We start from the raw sequence: 20,467 nt of genomic DNA on the forward strand, positions 1-20,467 counted from the left end.
GGCCTAGTTTACTCTCTGGGTTCGAAGGTCAGTCTGATGGCAGTGGCTTTCGTAAAAACTAGTGCCTACGCCAATTCTTGGGATCAGTTGTCAATTGGACCCCAGGCTCCCATGAGCCGTGGCAAAAATTCCGGGGTTACGCGAGGAAGATGATGACTTTTCTTATTATTCCTTTGCCCAGGCCCAGTAACATGTGACAGTGCTATCTCATTTACTCCGATACAATTAGACAGTGTGCGCATTAACAGCCTCTTAAGACTGCGTCGACCGTCTAGTGGCGCCCTCATTAGTGGAATTGTGTTTTATTATAAACCAATTAATTTCTGTACCTATACAATACATGAATCAGTATATATAGGTACATATTAACACATTCAATACCACTAAGTGCTACGGGTTACGCTCGTAGCGCGTAGCCACGGTTTCGTCGTATGTAGCGCGTAGTCGCTACGAACAGTGTACCCGACAGTCGGGTTCTTGGTGTTGAATGTGTTAATATTGTTGTCCTACTTATTCCACAACTTTTAGTCTTTGTCACATAGTTTAGTTTCATAATACGAAGTACCATTTCGTATGTTTCGGCCTGGCCGAAAGGTTCGGCCGTTTTTTGCCGAAACCGAAACTACAGCCGAAACATGATTTTTTGGCCGAAACCGAAACCGAATTTTCGGTCGGACACTAAAAATAATGTGGTTCAAGTTCAAACAAAGCCTATTTACTATCAAATAATTTATTTAACATGTAAGAAATCTTAAAACTATTTGAATATAAATAATACAATGTTTCTGATTATTATTAATTTACTCACTTTGCGCATAAAGTGAATAATTTACTAATATCCAGCTAGACATAGATTGCCTGTAATGATAATGTTAACTCCACTGCAATAGGGAATATTAGGCAAAGCTCTGCGTAGATGGCACCTTTGTGGCACATACAGTAAACAAACCACATTGACACATGGCCTACCGCGAAACAAGAAAATAGAAATTTCGTTATCTAATCTCTCTATCACTCTTGCATATTCGAGCGATAAAGAGGCAGATAACTAAATTTCGATTTTCGCGTTTACCGGTCTGCCCTTGTTAACAAACCGCCTTGATGCATCAATGTCATATTTTATTGTCTGTGAAAACTTGTCAAAAAACAGTTTAAGGCACAGTATGTATAAGTTAGTCTATGAATTTACTGCTGCACTCTGGCGGCAGAACATTGCAGTAATATCCCCTATTGATTAGGCATTGCTGCTGGCGTACATAATCACAGGCGATCTTTATAAAAATAATCACATTTTCAAAAACCCTTCACAAAAGTTTTTTTACATATAGCGATATTTACGACTAAGTAAATAAAAACCGCTATTTATAAACAGTCATTTTTGTTTTATTATGGAAAATTTTATCAACTTTAAAAAACTCTGTAAAACATATAACCTCGTGTTCGTTCAGGAGTATGTTATCTCACACAAGTGCCGATGGACGAATCCAACTATATTTTGTAGTGTACTAGTTTACAGCGTTTTTTGAAGTAAGTAAATAATGTCTAGAAAAATTGTATCTTTAGACACACACTGACACAACAACCCTACAATTTTGGGATTCATTTGGTTCAAGGTTGGGATATTATTTAAATTAAATTTAAATGCATACTGTCATTTACACGATTGAGACCGAATTATTATCTCACCTTATAATTTAAACATTTACTGTCTATATTGATAGCAAGTCTTGTCTATAGGCTTCAGACCATTCATAGTTTTCCCATTTAAGGTTTGAAAGATCCGCTCCTTTCTGAGTTTACGTCAAAATAAATACATTATTAAAAACGCGGTCAATTTTACAACTACTACTTAGATCTTGGCGGTTGTAGCCGGTATAAGGATTGTGAACTAGTGGAAATCGTACTACTAGTTCACAATCCTTATACATACCGCTGTTTTTTATGGAAAAAAATAATTCTGTTCGCGAGCCTAACGACATCTAGCGGGCATCCCAAGAAGAGGCGGAGTTTCCAAGCACGGCCGCGCGGGGGCGCGGCGACAGCCTCTACCACTTTACCATCTTACACGGCAAGGCACACAAGCCGCTCTCGCGATTTTTGCCAAGTTTTATATAAAGTCGCCATACTATCAAAGTTGTATAATATTCATTTAATTTAATATACAATAAAACAATTTTGTAAAATCAAAAATAAGAAGAAGTCATTGAAGAGCCCCGTCTGCTGCTCCTGAGACCTCCTGAATCGCTAACCTCCCAAACAAATTCTATTCCACATTTCAAGTATAAATACCAAAGATTCAAGAATCTTTGGTATTGTATACGTATACAAAACTATTCTAACATCCGTAAGTTTTACAAATAGACGAAACACAATTTTGTCCTTGCTTTGTCGTGCCGTTAATGATATAAAATAATTATACAATCATCATGATTAATATACAACAAGGAAGTAAACAGGAATGATGATGATGAACCTCAGAAACAGGGGGTCTACCGCGAAAAACGAAAATCTAAATTTCGCTATTCGCCTCTCTATCGCTCTTGCATACTCTGATAGAGAGGCAGATAAAGAAATCACCCTTTTCGTTTTTCGCGGTAAACCCTCAGGAACAATAATAAAATTAGAAGATTGCACTATAAATGAGCTTATGCCTACTAATGTGAGCACACATTCGAGAGCAATCAGATATTGTACCCACATTTTATATGAAAATTCTACACAAAGTAGGTACTTACACGCATTACCATTGCTTTCGAATGCATTCACATGAAACACGTCCGGAGCCTTACTCTACAAGTCGCACATTCTGCTGGCCTTGTTGTCACTCTTGGGACTTGACCCAAGAAGGGATAAAGATTAAGCTCATAAGAGACCAGCTAAAATCGTTCCTTATCGAAGTTCGTGGTGGTAGAACTAACGGCTCGGCCACGACATTGCGCGACTTGCGACGGCGGCGGCGACAAGCCTATATAAGAGCGAGACACAGCGATCGGACCTTTCGTTCCCACCTATGGTTGTCGCCGCCGCCGTCGCAAGTCGCGCAATGTTGTGGCCGAGCCGTATGAGCGATGACAATGCACTTTGCGTATCAATGTGAACTTACACGGTCCATTGCCGCTACAGTGGCGGACATAACGAATAATGTATTATGACCCAAAGCACCCTCAGAATTAGCGTTAATACAGCAACGCTAATGAAATGATATCATTAGAGGTGGTCTTCCATTTTGCCCGAAACCAATGGCGAAGTGGTGATCTAGACGCGGAGTATCTCAGCGTGGCGGTTGTAGCAGATGGCGATCCAGTCCGGCTGTGTGGCGCCCCACTGGATCTGGTTGACCTCGCCCTCGGCCGCCGTGTAGGCGAGGATGGGGTCCTCGATGGCGCGCGGCATCTGCTGGATGTCCCAGATCAGCGCCTGGTGGTCGTCGCCCGCCGTGCAGATGTGGCATGAGCTACAACAACACTTGATGTTAGCCAGGTTAGGGACATTCTTGTCGCGGTGCATTCCAATTTAGGTCGAGCCTGCTGTGTGGAACATTTTTTCGGGAACAATTGGCATTTTACCTTTGTTGCTAGAAACAAATGTAGTCCCCAATGTTATTGTTTTGAATGATTCATGGTTAGTTTCACTAGTCTTATATTGACCGTGATTACCTTTTGTATGATTTTCGAGCTCCCGATATTTCGACGTAATCACGGTCAATATCTCTGTCGATATAAGTCCAATGTTATTGTTGTTTCTCTTTCCTTCATATCGCAAATATCCTGGAACATGTTGCGAAAACCTAATATGTGCGTCGACCCTAAGCGGAGATAACTACTCTACATGACTTACCGTTCTTAAAAAGTATGTGTAAAATAAACAGTTCACTAAAAGGATACACACCTGTGCGGCGCCCACGCAATGCCGTTGACGCAGGCGCGGTGGTTGTTGAGGCGCGCCACGGGCGTGCAGGGCACGCGCACGTCCAGGATGATCACCTCGCACGCGTCCATGGCCACCGTGGCTAGGTAGTTCGGGTCCTGCTTGTTCCACGCCAGCCGCAGCAGCGGCGTGTGCTGCGGGTCCTGGGACAACAATAGTCAATTAAACAACAGCTGTTGGCTAATTTGTATTTTGATATACATATTTGTAAATTGTACCCAAACCGTAAAATTTATGAATGTTACCTCGTATATGATGGTGGAGTGCTCTAGGTGGCGCAGGTCGAACATGCGCACGGAGCCGTCGGCGCCCACCGACGCGAACATGTCGCGCCCGCCGCCCGCGCGGCTGAACGCGATGTCGTACACTTCCTGAAACGGTATAACATTTATTATTAGCCGGCTCTACACTAGGCGAAAAGTACTGCTGGGGTCAGTTCGAAAAATGCCGAGCCAAAGTCAGCCTTGGTGTCCAAAATTAAATAGATAAAGGCAACATTATCTATTTAAACACATACTGAAACTGACATTGGATCATAGAACGAGTACCCCATAGAAGATTAACGAATTAAATTATTTTGGCTTTATATTCTTTTCATAAAATAAATCAATACATAAATCAAAATGTAACAATAATAATAAAAGAGAGAGGGCAATAAAGAGGTCATCTTAGGCTAACAAATCAAAGACCTCAAATATGTATTGGACACTGCACATACCTTGTCATGAGCTATCAACTGCGTCTTCACATGCCCCGACACCTCATTAACTCTTCCCAGCACTTGTCCCGTCTCCAGCCCCCATATAGTGCATGTGGTGTCAATGCTGCTCGTCCCAATGAGGTTTGGATCAACCTCATTCCAATCAAAGGAGGTGAGTGGGGCGCAGAAATCAGAGTTCTTGTTGTTATTCAGGACACACTCAAAGAGAGTGTAGGGTTCTCCTGCGCGCCATATTCTGAGATAGTCGCCTAGAATAATACATAATTTTTGTAATAACTTTCTTGGCATAGGAACTAAAAATTGTTACTAGATAGAGCATTTTTAAATAGATATCTAGTAAACAAGTATTATAAACAGAGAAAGACACTAAAAAGCTTCTTCGGTTGCTGATAGACCAAAATCATAAATGCAGATACATAATTGTCCTTACCACTGGTAGCCAGAAGGTCTGGGTATTGCCCCTTGCTGTCTGGGATCCACATGATCTTGGTGGTGGGGTATGGATGGTCAAACGTCGATTTCGGACCAAACTCACTTGTCTCCTCATCAAGTGATATGATTTGCACCTGAAATAGTAGAGCTGGTTCACAAATGTGAAGTGTTCAGGCAAGCTGTATTTCATTGTTAGTTGTCAATGGCAGTGATTTTCAATTGCATCTTTAGGGCATTGACAACCAAAAACAAATTAATATTTGGTTGAAAATGGCACACATCAATAACAAGAAATTAATAAAGGTTAATAAGTTAAATTAGAGATGGGCCGAATCATGGTCTAATAAAACATGGTCTTCTATTCCCAGAGTGACACGGGCCTACGTCACAATAACATTGCCACTTTATTTCAACATAACATGTTGCATGGGTACATTATACCTATGGTTAATAAGTTAAAATATTTCTTTATAATTTTATAATTTTCATTTATATGTCGGGGCGTGACTCCAGAAGGACGTATTGCAGCGTGACAGTTCATAGTTTTAGACGCCTGTATACAATTGATTAGCAATGTTTGGCTACTAGCAATGTTTGCTGTTTGGAAGTTGTAACGAAATCGATAACGTAGAGAGTAACGCCATCTATTGGCGTGTTGTTGAACTAAGATGACAGGTAGAAGGCTTTGGAACGTCAAGAGGGTTCTCTTGGGTGAAGGTAGGCACGAAGGTTGGCATTTTTGTCGTTATGTTGGTAGACTGGTCAAGCAGGTTGACCAACTTGACGTTGAGGCGGGAGGACTGGGGCAGCGAGGCTTCTCCGCTGGTGGGCAGTCTTGATCGGACCGCGCTAGAAGTCGGACGTACTCGTTAGCCAACCTCGTGCCTAACTCGCCACGTTCCTGAAGGCTTATACCTGAAGGATTATTCTGATAGCTTATAGAATCCAACGTTCTTTAACCATTTAGCTAAGTGTTTTATTCCAAGTGTTATTTTGATTTCTTACGTGTGATTAGAACCATACCTTTGTAAAATAAAGAGAAGAAGTGTTGTTTTGAAAAGACGTGTCCCGCCGAGTTTGTTGCCGGTCCCAAATAGGGCTAAATCTTCTCGGGTCAGAGGTGTACGGTTGGAGCCGGCCTAGCTTGACTTGAATAAAGACTTGAACGATTTTATGCGATCCTTTTATTTGAGTGCAATCCAAATACATCCCAATAACGCCTAGATATTTTAGTAGGCACTAGTATGGTTAACGAGTTCGAATGTTTATTTCATGCACTGGTAGCAAAGGTAGCATACTGATTTAGCTGTGAAGTAATACATTGAGGTACTATGCCCACTGCCGTCGCCCGTGCCTCCGTCATCAGAAGTTGGGATTCCGTGTCTCGTGTATTGCTTACACAGCCACGCGCTGGGAGTGCGGTGTATTTCCGGTTTGTTTCGGGGACCTACATGCTATAATCTGGACACGTGGTAATGGTAAGCTCACGTGTCTAACCTTCATTGAAAGGTGAGTGCAATTCATTATGTTATTTGGTGAGAATTATTGTGAAATTGTGAATTATGATTGAGGCAGTCTAGCATAACGGTTGTTACGTGACGTCATCTCTGGGATCGTTACGTTTCTTTGTAATTAATTTTTGTAATCCATTTAAATCGAAGCGATCTTGAGTTATTTTGATTTGAAATCCATACTGTTAATTAAAACCAAGTATTAACCATCACGACGTGATATTATTTCATCGCTCACTTGTGAATCTACCCTCAATAATTGATTTTTCATGAAAATACAATTAATTTTTAAAATCAATTTAAATCGAAGCGATCTTAAGTTATTTTGATGTGAAATCCATATTGTTAATTAAAACCAGATATTGGCTGTCGCGACGTGATATTATTTCATCGCTCACTTGTGCATCTACCCTCAAAAAAAAATTTTTTCATAAAAATACAATGTACCGTTAGAAATTGATCCTGCTGATTTGCCAATGCATAGGATTATGTAATCTTTACGTTTAGTAATTAATAAAATTGCGACAAATTTATTGAAGATTATGCCTTACAAAAACGTCTTAATATGTACACAGCTTAATACTCTTTGGTGAATTATTTATCTATGGCTAGCTGTCACACACATATGTACTCGTTCATTCCGATTTCTGCTCTGATCTAGAAGCCATCTTATTTAAGTAATTTGTGTCGTCCTCTTAGATATACATATCCTATCCTAAGTTATCTAAATAATCATCAACATATTTATTTATCAACTGACGAAAGATTTTGTATGCTTTATATATAAAATATAAAGCTGCATAAATTTGGAGGACACGACTTTCATTTCTCCGCCCTCAACGCATCCCTGCCTAAGATTGGTAAGAACCTCGGTATCCTCTAGCACCCAGAGTGCAATAGGTTATACGGTCCCAGCAAAAAGGCCGAGAAAGAGGAAGGCAAGGCGGAGAAGAGAAGACACAAATCAGTAAGTCACAACATAACCTACACACTATGTCCGAGACCAACACGTGCAACGTGACTCCTGTCTCCGGGGCGCAGATTGAACGTTTGGCCGGCCCCCAGAACTATTTCTCATGGAAGTTCGCCGTCCGCATGGCGCTCATGCATGACGGATTATGGGAAATTGTGGAAAACGGGCCGACAGCAGGCGACGCTCGTGACCAGCGCGCGCTTGCCCGAATCTGCCTCTATATCAAGCCGTGTATGTACCAATATGTGAGAAATGCCAAGACTGCCAAAGACGCTTGGAAATGCTTAGCGGACGTATTCGAAGACTCCGGCTTGGTTCGTCGAGTTTTACTCCTACGACAACTTCATCGGATCGATTACGGTACGTTCTCCACTATGTCAGAGTACATTGAAGCCACAACTACGCTAGTCCAACAATTGGCTGACATCGGCAAGACTATTGAAGACAAGGAGGTTGCGGAAATACTGCTCAGCGGGCTTTCTTCAGAGTATGATTCCCTCGTGTCCAACCTGGAGACCATGAACTTGACGAGTACGCTGACCAGTGAAGTGGTGCGTGCTAGGCTTCTGCAGGAGGAGTCCAGGAGGTCTTCGTCGGATGAGGGAACTGCACTTGCATCAATGAAAAGGACGCAATCCAGGTGTCATTATTGCAAGAAACCGGGTCATATGAAGAAGAATTGCTTTAAGAGGAAACGAGAACGGAGGGGCTCTCCGATGTTTGTGGAGCAGGCTCTTTCTGCAACGGCTCTGGCGGTCGTTCCCAGCGATGTGATGTGTGTAGATTCAGGCGCGTCAGTGAACATTTTTAACAAAAAGGACTACTTTATTAGCTTCAAACCAGGTACTAGTTATATTATAGCGGCTAGTAAACATAAAATGAAATGTTTTGGAAAAGGTGATGTCCTTGTAGATGAAAAATTACTGTTAAAAAATGTAATGTACGTGCCGGATTGCTTAAATAATTTAATTTCAGTAAGTGAATTAATTAAAAATGATCATGTTGTGACATTTCATAAAGATGGCTGTGATATAGATCTCAATGGTAAACGTATAGCAGCAGCTGAGTTAGTAAATGGTACTTATTGGTTGTTTAGGGATAGTGATTCGCGCAAATGGGAGAGTTCAAGGTCCTTGCAGAGGCAAGAAGCCTTGAGCTCCACAGTAACTGATGAGGAGCTTTTGCACTATCGATTAGGACATATCAACACTAAAGATCTAAATAGTATTAGGGATAGGGTGCCTAACCTTTTTAAATTACAGAATCAGCAGGCTGACAAGTGCGTGCCTTGTTTGGAGGGCAAGCTGCCTTCCAAACCATTTCCCAAGGCCTCCAGCACAACTGTTGACCAGCCCCTAGCCCTAATCCACACTGATGTGTGTGGTCCGCTCCCCGTCAGCTTGGGTGGCGCGAGATATCTCCTGACAATCACGGATCACTACTCAAGAAAGTCCTTCGGGTTCCTTTTGAAGAGAAAATCAGAGGTGAGTGACCGTTTCATAGAGTTTGTAACCATGGTAGAGAGGCAGCGAGGCTTACCTGTACGTTGTGTTAGATCTGATAATGGTAAAGAATTCATAAACACTAAGCTTTCAATGTTTTTTAAAAGTAAAGGGATTGTGCATCAAACTACTGTACCATATTGTCCTCAGCAAAATGCGGTGGCAGAACGCCTTAACCGCAGTTTAATGAATAAAACTAGGTGCATGCTACAGCATTCAGGTCTGGACCGCCGCTTCTGGGGAGAGGCAGTGACAACTGCCATATACCTTAAAAACAGGTCTCCCACAGCAGCCTTGGATGGCAGGATTCCGGAGGAGGTGTGGACTGGGTCGAAGCTGGACCTCAGTCACCTGCGCGTTTTTGGATGCATGGCATATGCTAAGGTACAGGATGTAAAGCGAAAGAAGCTGGATGCAAAGTGTAAGCCCTATGTGTTTGTTGGATATTCAGAAACCTCTAAGGGCTACAGATTGGCTGACTGTGATGACCCTAGTAAGGTTATTATATCCAGGGATGTTGAATTCTTAGAGCACAGATTTTACAATTTTAATCGGGATGACAATAATAACAATTTTAATTTTGAATTTCATAATGAATTTAATTTTACAGATAATGATATTCATAATAGTGTGAATGAGAGTAGCACAGATATATGTAGCAGGAATGAGAGTACTGTGACAGCTTTAGGGAACAGGAATGATAGTACTGTGTCAGACACAGGCAGCACTGGTGCGAGTGCTGATCCTGATGTCGCCAACATGAATGAGAGTAATGTTGGGGATGTTTGTGTGAATGAGAGTAACACTAGGGGCAAAAGCGATATTGCCAAGGTTAACCATTCTGATGGGAATGACAGTACCATGAATGAGAATGATGTCGTGAATGATAGTAACGATTTCAGTTATATACAAAATGAACATGATTATTCGTTAACATTTCCAGGTTCGGGAGACGAAAACTACTGCACGGTGAGCGAGGATGACTCTCTCGCTGACAGTCCCGCTGGTGAGGCGGACAGGTCACCGGGCGCGGGCTCTGCTCCAGGGGAAGCTGTGACGCAGACACCTGCCCCGCCGTCGACATCTGCAGGGCGTCCTGTGCGTAGTACTCGGTCTGTACTCCCTAAAAGGTATTGTGATACGGATTGGTCGCTAACGGCCACTACTGATTCGGAACCAACTTCATTTAAAGAGGCCATGTCTAGTCCTAATGCCACTGAGTGGCACAAGGCTATGAAAGATGAGTATGACTCTTTAATGTCAAATAAAGTGTGGAAGTTGGTTGACAGGCCGAAAAATACCAATATTGTCAAGTGCAAATGGGTTTATAAAGTGAAGAACGACGCGGCTGGTAATTTTGTTCGTTATAAAGCTCGCTTGGTAGCGAGAGGTTTCACTCAAAAAGAAGGTATAGATTTTCATGATACTTACAGCCCAGTCGTTCGCCACTCGACAATTAGGATATTGTTTAGCCTGGCAAATGAGCTTGATCTCAATATTGATCACGTAGACGTAACCACAGCATTTTTGAATGGCAATTTAGATGAGGTTATTTACATGGAGCAGCCAGAAGGTTTTAGTTCAAATAATGATAAGGTTTGTCTCTTGCAAAAGAGTATTTATGGACTAAAACAGTCTAGCCGTATGTGGAATGCGCGTATACACAAGGTCTTAAGTGATAATGGTTTTATGCAATGCAAAAGTGAACCTTGTGTATATACCATGAAGACACAGAATGATTTTATAATTATTGCTCTCTATGTAGATGACTGTTATTTATTTTACCCCAAGGATAGCCAATGTAAAAATAAATTATTGGAGTTATTAGAATCAGAATTTGATATTAAAAATCTGGGTCCAATTCAGAATTATCTTGGCATCCGTGTTACTCGGGATAGGAAAATTGGAACACTGACTTTAGATCAGTCTGTTTACATCAAAAATATTTTAAAAAGATTTAACATGTTAGATTGTAAGCCAGTGTCCACTCCTATGGTTCTCAATAATAAGTTACTGAAAGAAAATGTCACCTTGCAGGACGAGCAATACAAGTATAGAGAGTTGATAGGCTCCCTCATGTACCTGTCTGTTTGTACTCGTCCTGACATTGCATTTACCTGTAGCCAACTGAGTCAGTTTAATAACTGCTTTGGAAAAACGCATTGGTTAGCTGCTAAACGTTTGCTTAGGTATCTGGCTGGCACAATTAATTACGGTTTACATTATGTAAAAAGTGATCAATTGGTATTAAATGCATATACCGACGCCGATTGGGCCAATGATTGTTACGATAGGAAATCATATACAGGGTTTGTAATTAAACTTGGATCGAATGTAATTAATTGGGAATCTAGGAAGCAACACTTTCCCTTAGCTCAACTGAAAGTGAATACATGTCTATAGCTGATGTATCCAAAGATCTCTGTTTTGTAAAGCAACTTTTAACTGAATTATTACCAGATGTAAAGGTGCATATCATTGTGTATAACGATAATCAGAGTGCTCACAGAATTATTGAAAATAAAGATATTAGTCACAAAAGAACAAAACACATTGATGTGCGCTATCATTTTATTAAGGATTTAGTTCAGAAAGGTTTTATGACTGTTAAATATCTATGTACAGAGAAAATGATTGCAGATGTACTAACAAAGTGTTTAAATTCAAAACAACATTGTATGTTTAGGCATCATTTATGTGTTAGGCCTTGTTAATTTTTTTTTTGTTTTTGCTAGTAGGTACTGTTGCATTTTGGATACTAACTGTGATATTGAACTGTAATGTATGTAATATTTTTGTAGGCATGTTATGAACTGTGATAGGCATGTAATAGGGATGTGATAAATATGTTTTGCTACTTGTTATGAATATGTTTTGTAATAGGCATGTAATAAGGATAAGGACTGTGATATGTTTGCAACTTATGTTTAATGTCGTGTAATGGTTAAAAATGATGTAATATAGAGCATAGTTGTAACCTTTTCATATTAAGTTTTTGAAGTCAAGGGGAAGTATTGAAGATTATGCCTTACAAAAACGTCTTAATATGTACACAGCTTAATACTCTTTGGTGAATTATTTATCTATGGCTAGCTGTCACACACATATGTACTCGTTCATTCCGATTTCTGCTCTGATCTAGAAGCCATCTTATTTAAGTAATTTGTGTCGTCCTCTTAGATATACATATCCTATCCTAAGTTATCTAAATAATCATCAACATATTTATTTATCAACTGACGAAAGATTTTGTATGCTTTATATATAAAATATAAAGCTGCATAAATTTGGAGGACACGACTTTCATTTCTCCGCCCTCAACGCATCCCTGCCTAAGATTGGTAAGAACCTCGGTATCCTCTAGCACCCAGAGTGCAATAAAATTATTGCCCGTAATGCCGTGATAGATCACAAATCGTGCATACTATGGAAACATGAGCTACGCATATGAAAATTGATGTTACAGTGTCCTGCAGCCAGAGCCGAGCGAACTTGCAGACACCATTACGCCCCTGACACAGAAGCAGCTGTGCAGTATCTTCTGTGCTGGAGATTTGGAAATAAAAGGACAGGTTTCGTTCTAATTGTTTATTAGTGATTTTTATTTTGAGTGTAATTGCTAAACTAATTAGCTGTCACTTTTCGTGTTATTTTTTTTTAAGAGTTTTATTAACTTTTGGAACACGTGTTTATAAATAGAGTAAAACAAAACACACTCAATGAAGTTTAACTTTTAATTTGAAATAAAAGAATTAAGTCCTGTATCCATTGATAACATGTTTTAGTATCCTCTTCTAGAGCACGCTCGTAATCCTTGAATTTTAATCTACTTACACGATGGAACTGATACCGTGCAAATGATGATTTCAGTATCAGCCAGCTACGATAAACCACATCGTGCATCTCGCCATCTGCTGCAGCAACGCCAACTGCAAGGCGGAAAGCATCAGCCGTCGTGCTTGGGTTGGACTTCACCACCACCACCTTTGTCTTGGACGCGTGCATCATATTTTATTGATCTGGTGAGCAGTTCACATTTCGTTGGGATTATTTTGAGATGTTTTGCTTCTGTTTGGAACTCTTGAGCGAGTTTCTGTGGTTGTTGTTGTGCTCAGGGGCTGACCGGGAGGTTCGGTCGTCCTTGAGGATTGTTCATGTGTGTTGGTCTTTCTTAGGGGCTGTCCATGGATTTCGGTCGCCCTTGAGAATTGATCAGGAATATCGGTCATCCTCAGGAACTGTCCATGGATTTCCGTCGTTCTTGAGGATTGTCCAGGAAAGTCGGTCGTCCTGGGGTTATCCTCGGAGTTACCTGGTTAAGGCAAGGTGGCTGTCGGTTACCCCAGGATTGTCCAGGAATGTCGGTCGTCTTCCGGGGTTGTCCATGTGGTTCGGTCGCCCTGGAGGATTGTCCAGGAATATCGGTCGTCTTCAGGGGTTGTCCATGGAGTTCGGTCACCCTTAGGGATTGTCCAGGAATGTCGGTCATCCTCAGGAACTGTCCATGGATTTCGGTCGTTCTTGAGGATTGTCCAGGAAAGTCGGTCGTCCTGGGGTTGTCCTCGGAGTTACCTAGCTAAGGCAAGGTAGCTGTCGGTTACCCCAGGATTGTCCAGGAATGTCGGTCGTCTTCCGGGGTTGTCCATGTGGTTCGGTCACCCTGGAGTATTGCCCAGGATTATCGGTCAGTTAAGCAAAGAGTTTGAGAGAAAATAGACTTGTAATTTTGTATCATGTTTAAGGACTTTAAGGTTAATGAACTATCTGTTGTCGGTTATCTTAATGCGAATACTTTTGGTACATTACCGTCATAAAATAAAGCCAATACCTTGTGACATGGTCAACTCTTTATTATTATTCACATGGTCAGGTTGACCGAGCTTTAAAGCAATTACTGTTGCAAATTTATTTTCCTTTTCAGATACGGCTCGCTCACACGGGGACGTGTGAACCGCAGGACGGCCGTGTCGGGGCGTGACTCCAGAAGGACGTATTGCAGCGTGACAGTTCATAGTTTTAGACGCCTGTATACAATTGATTAGCAATGTTTGGCTACTAGCAATGTTTGCTGTTTGGAAGTTGTAACGAAATCGATAACGTAGAGAGTAACGCCATCTATTGGCGTGTTGTTGAACTAAGATGACAGGTAGAAGGCTTTGGAACGTCAAGAGGGTTCTCTTGGGTGAAGGTAGGCACGAAGGTTGGCATTTTTGTCGTTATGTTGGTAGACTGGTCAAGCAGGTTGACCAACTTGACGTTGAGGCGGGAGGACTGGGGCAGCGAGGCTTCTCCGCTGGTGGGCAGTCTTGATCGGACCGCGCTAGAAGTCGGACGTACTCGTTAGCCAACCTCGTGCCTAACTCGCCACGTTCCTGAAGGCTTATACCTGAAGGATTATTCTGATAGCTTATAGAATCCAACGTTCTTTAACCATTTAGCTAAGTGTTTTATTCCAAGTGTTATTTTGATTTCTTACGTGTGATTAGAACCATACCTTTGTAAAATAAAGAGAAGAAGTGTTGTTTTGAAAAGACGTGTCCCGCCGAGTTTGTTGCCGGTCCCAAATAGGGCTAAATCTTCTCGGGTCAGAGGTGTACGGTTGGAGCCGGCCTAGCTTGACTTGAATAAAGACTTGAACGATTTTATGCGATCCTTTTATTTGAGTGCAATCCAAATACATCCCAATAACGCCTAGATATTTTAGTAGGCACTAGTATGGTTAACGAGTTCGAATGTTTATTTCATGCACTGGTAGCAAAGGTAGCATACTGATTTAGCTGTGAAGTAATACATTGAGGTACTATGCCCACTGCCGTCGCCCGTGCCTCCGTCATATATGTATTTTATCTTAAATTTTACAATAACACGTCATTTTTAATTATTCGTTAGCAATATATTCCGATTCACGAAAGAAATTTCAGACGTTCGGGTAATTCTGTTTACATTACTGGCAACACAGGATAGCGCTGTCACATTTGACAATTCGGATCTAGATAACTTCATGCCCTGACCGTCATCCTTGTCGAACGCGTGTTAATTGTTATTTCCTTCTCGCTCAGTGTCAGCAGTCGCAGTGTTTTCCAAACTTTTCACGTCGTAAGCTTGGTAATTAATGTGTAACTGTGAATTAGTTTTTCAAACGTTTGTCTTGTATAGATAAATAAAGTTTAATTTAATACATTAGATTTGTTTTATTTTACTATGTTTCTACATGAATAACTTAAAATTAATGCCGTTAAAATAATTTTCACCGTTGGTTAAAATTCTCCCACATTTTAAAGTTTGAGAACCTGTAAACAGCATGATGACGTAGGCCCGTGTCAGTTAGGTCATACGCGAATCTCGGAATAGAGTACCAGGTGGAGTATATTATTATACCATGGGCCGAATATTCGGTATTCCGCATACATATTCGGCAAATATGTACTTTTTATTATGATTGTCTTGTTGCTACACTGTAAAATGTAAACTCCTCTAAAACTTTTCAAGTACTTTCTTCCAGGTTTTCATTAAAATATATTATAAATATATTCTTCTTCCTAGTCGAATCCTCATGTCTGAGGGTCGTGACCACCATAAGTCGCTCTGTGCTGTAGTGCTCTCCATCCTGGCCGATTCATTGCCTTCCTTAAGGAACCCTGGAACCCCTCGCGTGTAACCTCTTGAATGGCGTTGAACCAGCGTGTGGGTATCCCTCCCTGTTTTCGATGACCTTAAACAGGCCCAACTAGCAGAGCCTTTTCCAGGCTATCAGGCTCACGCCGGGCCAAGTGCCCAAAAAAGCCAAGCATTCTCCCACGGCAAATAGCAGAAAGACGAGTCTGGATCTTGAGCTCCTGCAGAATAGACACATTAGTGCGACGCGCTGTCCAGGATATGCCTAACATTTTGCGCCAACACCACATTTCAAACGCATCTATTCTTTGGTCCGAGCTTTTAAAGTCCAAGTTTCTGAACCATAGAGAAATATGGAAAAAACCAGTGTGCGCATGAGTCGTGCTTTTGAGCCGCGTTTGATGTTACGGTTTTTCCATATTTTCTCTAGTCGCTTAACTGCAGATTTGGCTATTTGTCCACGCCTCACAACTTCTCTATCACAGTCCCCGTCGCTGCAGATCAGTGAACCCAAGTAGACGAATTCCTGTACTATATCCAGGTCTGGCATTCGTGGGTCCTTTGCATTTTACCTGCTCTGTCCACAAACATCAGTTTGGTCTTACTCCGGTTGATGAGAAGCCCGTACTCTGCGCTAATTTCCTCTACCCTGTGCAACAATTCGGAGAGTTCTGACTCACTGGAAGCAATGATGGTCGTGTCATCGGCAAAACGCAAGTTGTTGATTACACGGCCACCAATCTTTATCCCTCCGCTCCAGCCATCGAGTACACGGCGCATAATATGCTCTCCAACAAGGTTGAACAGCTGCGGAGACAGTATACATCCTTGCCTTACTCCTCTCTCCGGCTTGAAGGGCATCGACACTGCGTCATCCATTCGAACTTTGGAGCTACCATCCAAGTAGAGGTTCTGCACAAGGAAAGTTAGATGTTCGGGTATACCCATTTCCTTCATAACTTTGAACATTTTAGACCAGCTAATGCAGTCGAAGGCCTTTGCGTAATCGATAAAACAGAGCGTTACCGGTACGCAAAATTCTCTGCATTTCTCTATGAGCTGCCTTATGTTCATTATTTGCTCGCGTGTCCCTTTGCACTTTACAAACCCAGCTTGTTCCTTCGCGATTTGATTTTTAATAAAGTGCTCGAGCCTCCTGTTAATTATATAAAGGAGAACTTTGCCGGCGTGCGATATGAGAGAAATAGTCCTGTAGTTTTCGCATTTGAGAGAGGATCCTTTCTTGTGCAGGGGGACAATAGTAGATTCAATCTAATCTTCGGGCCAGCAACCGGTTCTCCATACCTTTTGGCAGATGTTGCACAGTATTTTGTTACCTTCTGAACGCTAAGACCATCTCCACCACAAGCCTTCAGTTTGAGTTTAGCTATTGCTGTTATTTTGCTACTTCACTCAGCAAAATATCAGGCTCCTTAACATAGTAATCGAGCCTGCCATTCGGATCGTCTTCACCGTTCGTACTGTAGAGATTCTGGCAGTAGTCTCTCCATCTTTCCAGGACCTTCTCCTTCTCCAGTATAGGGATTCCATTTTCATCACCTATAGACCATGTTTTAGGTTTGTAATCTTTGGCAAGTAGTTTAACTTTCTGAAACATGTCCTTAGTATGAGCTCCATTGGAAAGTTTTTCTACGTCGTCACAGATAGAGTCAATGTACTTGTTCCTGTCCTCTCTGCAGTATCGTTGAACTCGAGTGTTAAGTTGGGCATATTCTTTCCTTTCTTCCTGCGTCGATATACCTTTGAGCTTCAATGCTTTCCTCTCTTCGACTGTTCCAGGTCACATCACTCATCCACTCGGCTCTAGAGGCAGCAACATTTGAGAATTGTTTGGCCGTGTCCGGGACCATTGTTTTCAGCTTTTCCCAGGTAGTATTTGCAGATTCGAAGGGGTCAGTATCCAAAGTGCGTAGTCGAGATGTGACGAGGTCTTCAAAAGGCTGCTCTGCACTCTTCGTTAATTTAATAACTCTCGCAGCTTTTTGTGTCTTTACAACTTTTAACCGATCCCTAAAAACAGCGGCTAGAAGTTGGTGGTCACTGCCACAGTCTGCTCCCGGTCGAGTTTTTGTGGACAGAACAGACGACCTCCATCTCTTCCCTACGAGAATGTAGTCAATTTGATTGCGGTGACCCTTAGGAGACTGCCAGGTGTAGAGACGCCGAGGATGTTGCTCGAAATATGAATTCATAATTGTTAGACCATATTCGATGCAGAACTCTAGCAACCGTTCACCTCGCTCATTTCTCAAACCGAGACCAAACTTCCCAACAACCTCTCTTAGGTGGTCATCCTGTCATGTGTTGCCGATTTTCGCATTAAAATCCCCGAGAATTAAAGTAAACTCCTTACTCGGTATACTTTGATACAATTCTCCTAGGTCACTATAAAACTGACTGATGGTTTCCTCCGACAAACTTGAGGTAGGCGCATAAACTTGAATCAGATTAATGGGCTGAGGATTTGCTGCTAGTTTGAGGGTGACAATTCTGAAGGAATTGCCTGGGAAGCTGTTCATCTGTAGCCTGTAGCTGCTAATGTATGTTTTTGAAGCGTTTTCAAATGGCTAGAAACTCCATGTTTCGCCCTTCTCTAAGTTAAATAATTTTCTGGATAGACCAAGGAACACCAATTAAGACAAATGTGCCACTATGCAGTTTATGAGGTGTATTTCATATTTATTTAAATGTGGATATTAAGCACATTGTTTCATCATTACATACCTTATTATTATATTCTTCCACAAAGCTGCCTAAAGCTAAGCGGAATCTTTTGTCTGGCCGTACTGACCAGTTCATGGAGTAAAGTGGCCATGGTGCTTGATATCTGTAAATAAAAATATTAAGTTTAGCTATCTAGTGCTCCTCTAATAATTGGATGAAGTAGGGTCATATGAAAATGGACTTGAGTTGAGGTTGAAACAATTGCATTTCTCAGAATATGCTATTATTTTCCAAATTGACTAATTAGACTAAGTAGGCAGGCATTGTTTTTTTATTATTTTGGTTGATAACTTTCTGGAAAGTAAAATGGGTTTCAATCTAGGACATATAGGTCAACAGAAATAAACTGACTAGGTTATGTGGATCCACTTACTTGTAAATCTCCTTGCGTTTTGTACTAGAACTTGTCGTACTGGAACTGCTGTGTGGCATCGACATCTTGATATAGATGTCTTGATGCTAAATATGAAATAAATAAAACAGTAGGCTTCAAAAATGTGCACCACACAAATTCTTGGTAATTAACACGAACATGGGCTTGCAACTTGTATTATTAACTGTTATTAATATATTCTGTTAGTAACTTGCGTCGTAAATATTATTTAAATTACGAGTTACCATTAAGATACGGTAAAAAATAATTAATCAAATGTATTATATATAACAGTTTAGCATTGTTTATAGTAATGGAAATTGTTTACTTACCAGTTGCTAAGTACGGTGTATGAGTCACGGGAAACCCTCCTTAGTTATTATTTTCAATTTCTTTCACATTAAAAACAAACAAGCATTTGCCTGAAATCTGTCGATAATGCATACGCGATTGCAAGAATTGCACATTGTTTGGTTATATTCTACTCTACGTTATATATTGTTCATAAATGCTTCAGTTATAAAACATACCTTCTATCTTTGTAATAAGGAATGTTATGTATTGTCAGCGGCACGGAAACAACTCATAAAATAATGAAAGTAGCTGTTTGGAGTCGATTTTGACGTAATTGACATTTAAAAATGTTGCTATGGTAAAAAAAGACGCGTCTCCGAATCATAAACAAGGGAAAGCTCGTCTGTGATGTTTATGGACCAAAGAACCGGAAATATAACGACAGCCAGGCGCATGAATTTAAAGTGAAATTACTGATATCGTGTTAATAACATATATATCAGGTTATATTTCAGGGTATATTTCAGGTTACTATTAGAGCTCACAAAAATACGCGCGTCACGAATATCGCATCAAGTACTAGGGTTAGTTCATATACATGAATGAAGTAGGCAATTGGGTTTGAATAAAACATGACCTGTTAGAGGACTTTACGTATTTGCATTTCATAGTTCTGATTATATTTAGAGATATATTGTTTAGCTGTGTATAAGCAATCTTAGTTATTGCAATCTAAGCCTAAGCCGAAGCAATTATACTACATGAGTCATAGTCATAGTGTCAAATCTCCAGCAATATAATTTAGGCGTAGGTAAGTACTACGTACTATGTTCGTTTTTTTTAGCATTAGAAAGAACTTCAAAGAAGGTAAGCGATCTTGACATATCTTTTAAATGAAAAATCAGTAGCTATCACTTATGAAAGCAGAAGAATATAAATGATCGTATTAGATTCATAATTGTTACATATTTGCCGTAACTTATTTATAAAATGTGTTTTTCAATTAAAAGACACATCAAGATTGTTTACCTTATTTCTAATGCTAAAAAAAACGAACTATTGTTTTAGGACAAAGGCAGCATTCCCACTAAAGCAACTAGTGGCGCCTCTGTGTGTGTTGGTATTCTCAGGACCTCATTGTACATTGTAGGAGAACTCATCATACTCAAAAATATGTCCCATAGCTCTTATGTCTTAATTAAGAACTATCAATGGGACATATTTTTGAGTAAGTTGTATGCACCCATATTTTTACACTTGGCTGTACAAATGTGTAGTACTTGTACTGTATTGCCAGATCGACCTTATCAATTCAACACATGTGCAAAGCCCGGTTAAGGACATCGCTTTCTTTCTTACGTCAACACTTGCTTA

General features: G+C 40.7%; 1 protein-coding gene across 2 annotated transcripts; it reads right to left on the minus strand.

Moving 5' to 3' along the window:
- Window positions 1–3,067: 3,067 nt before the first annotated feature.
- On the minus strand, window positions 3,068–19,321 carry LOC134795681 (DDB1- and CUL4-associated factor 7). Of its 2 annotated transcripts, none has more exons than XM_063767623.1 (8): window positions 19,132–19,321; window positions 18,800–18,878; window positions 18,427–18,529; window positions 5,079–5,214; window positions 4,646–4,896; window positions 4,173–4,298; window positions 3,889–4,070; window positions 3,068–3,454 (listed from the first exon to the last, which is right to left on the minus strand). In XM_063767623.1, exons 2-8 carry the CDS (start codon window positions 18,862–18,864, stop codon window positions 3,256–3,258), a joined length of 1,062 nt encoding a protein of 353 aa, XP_063623693.1. In that variant the 5' UTR covers window positions 18,865–18,878; window positions 19,132–19,321; the 3' UTR covers window positions 3,068–3,255. The 2 variants fall into 2 exon arrangements, with proteins under 2 accessions (XP_063623693.1, XP_063623685.1); XM_063767615.1 differs by having other exon boundaries at window positions 3,069–3,454; window positions 18,800–18,885; window positions 19,132–19,318.
- Window positions 19,322–20,467: the final 1,146 nt, after the last annotated feature.

Source organism: Cydia splendana, chromosome 1 (assembly GCF_910591565.1).
Source record: "Cydia splendana chromosome 1, ilCydSple1.2, whole genome shotgun sequence".
Lineage (NCBI taxonomy): Eukaryota > Metazoa > Arthropoda > Insecta > Lepidoptera > Tortricidae > Cydia > Cydia splendana.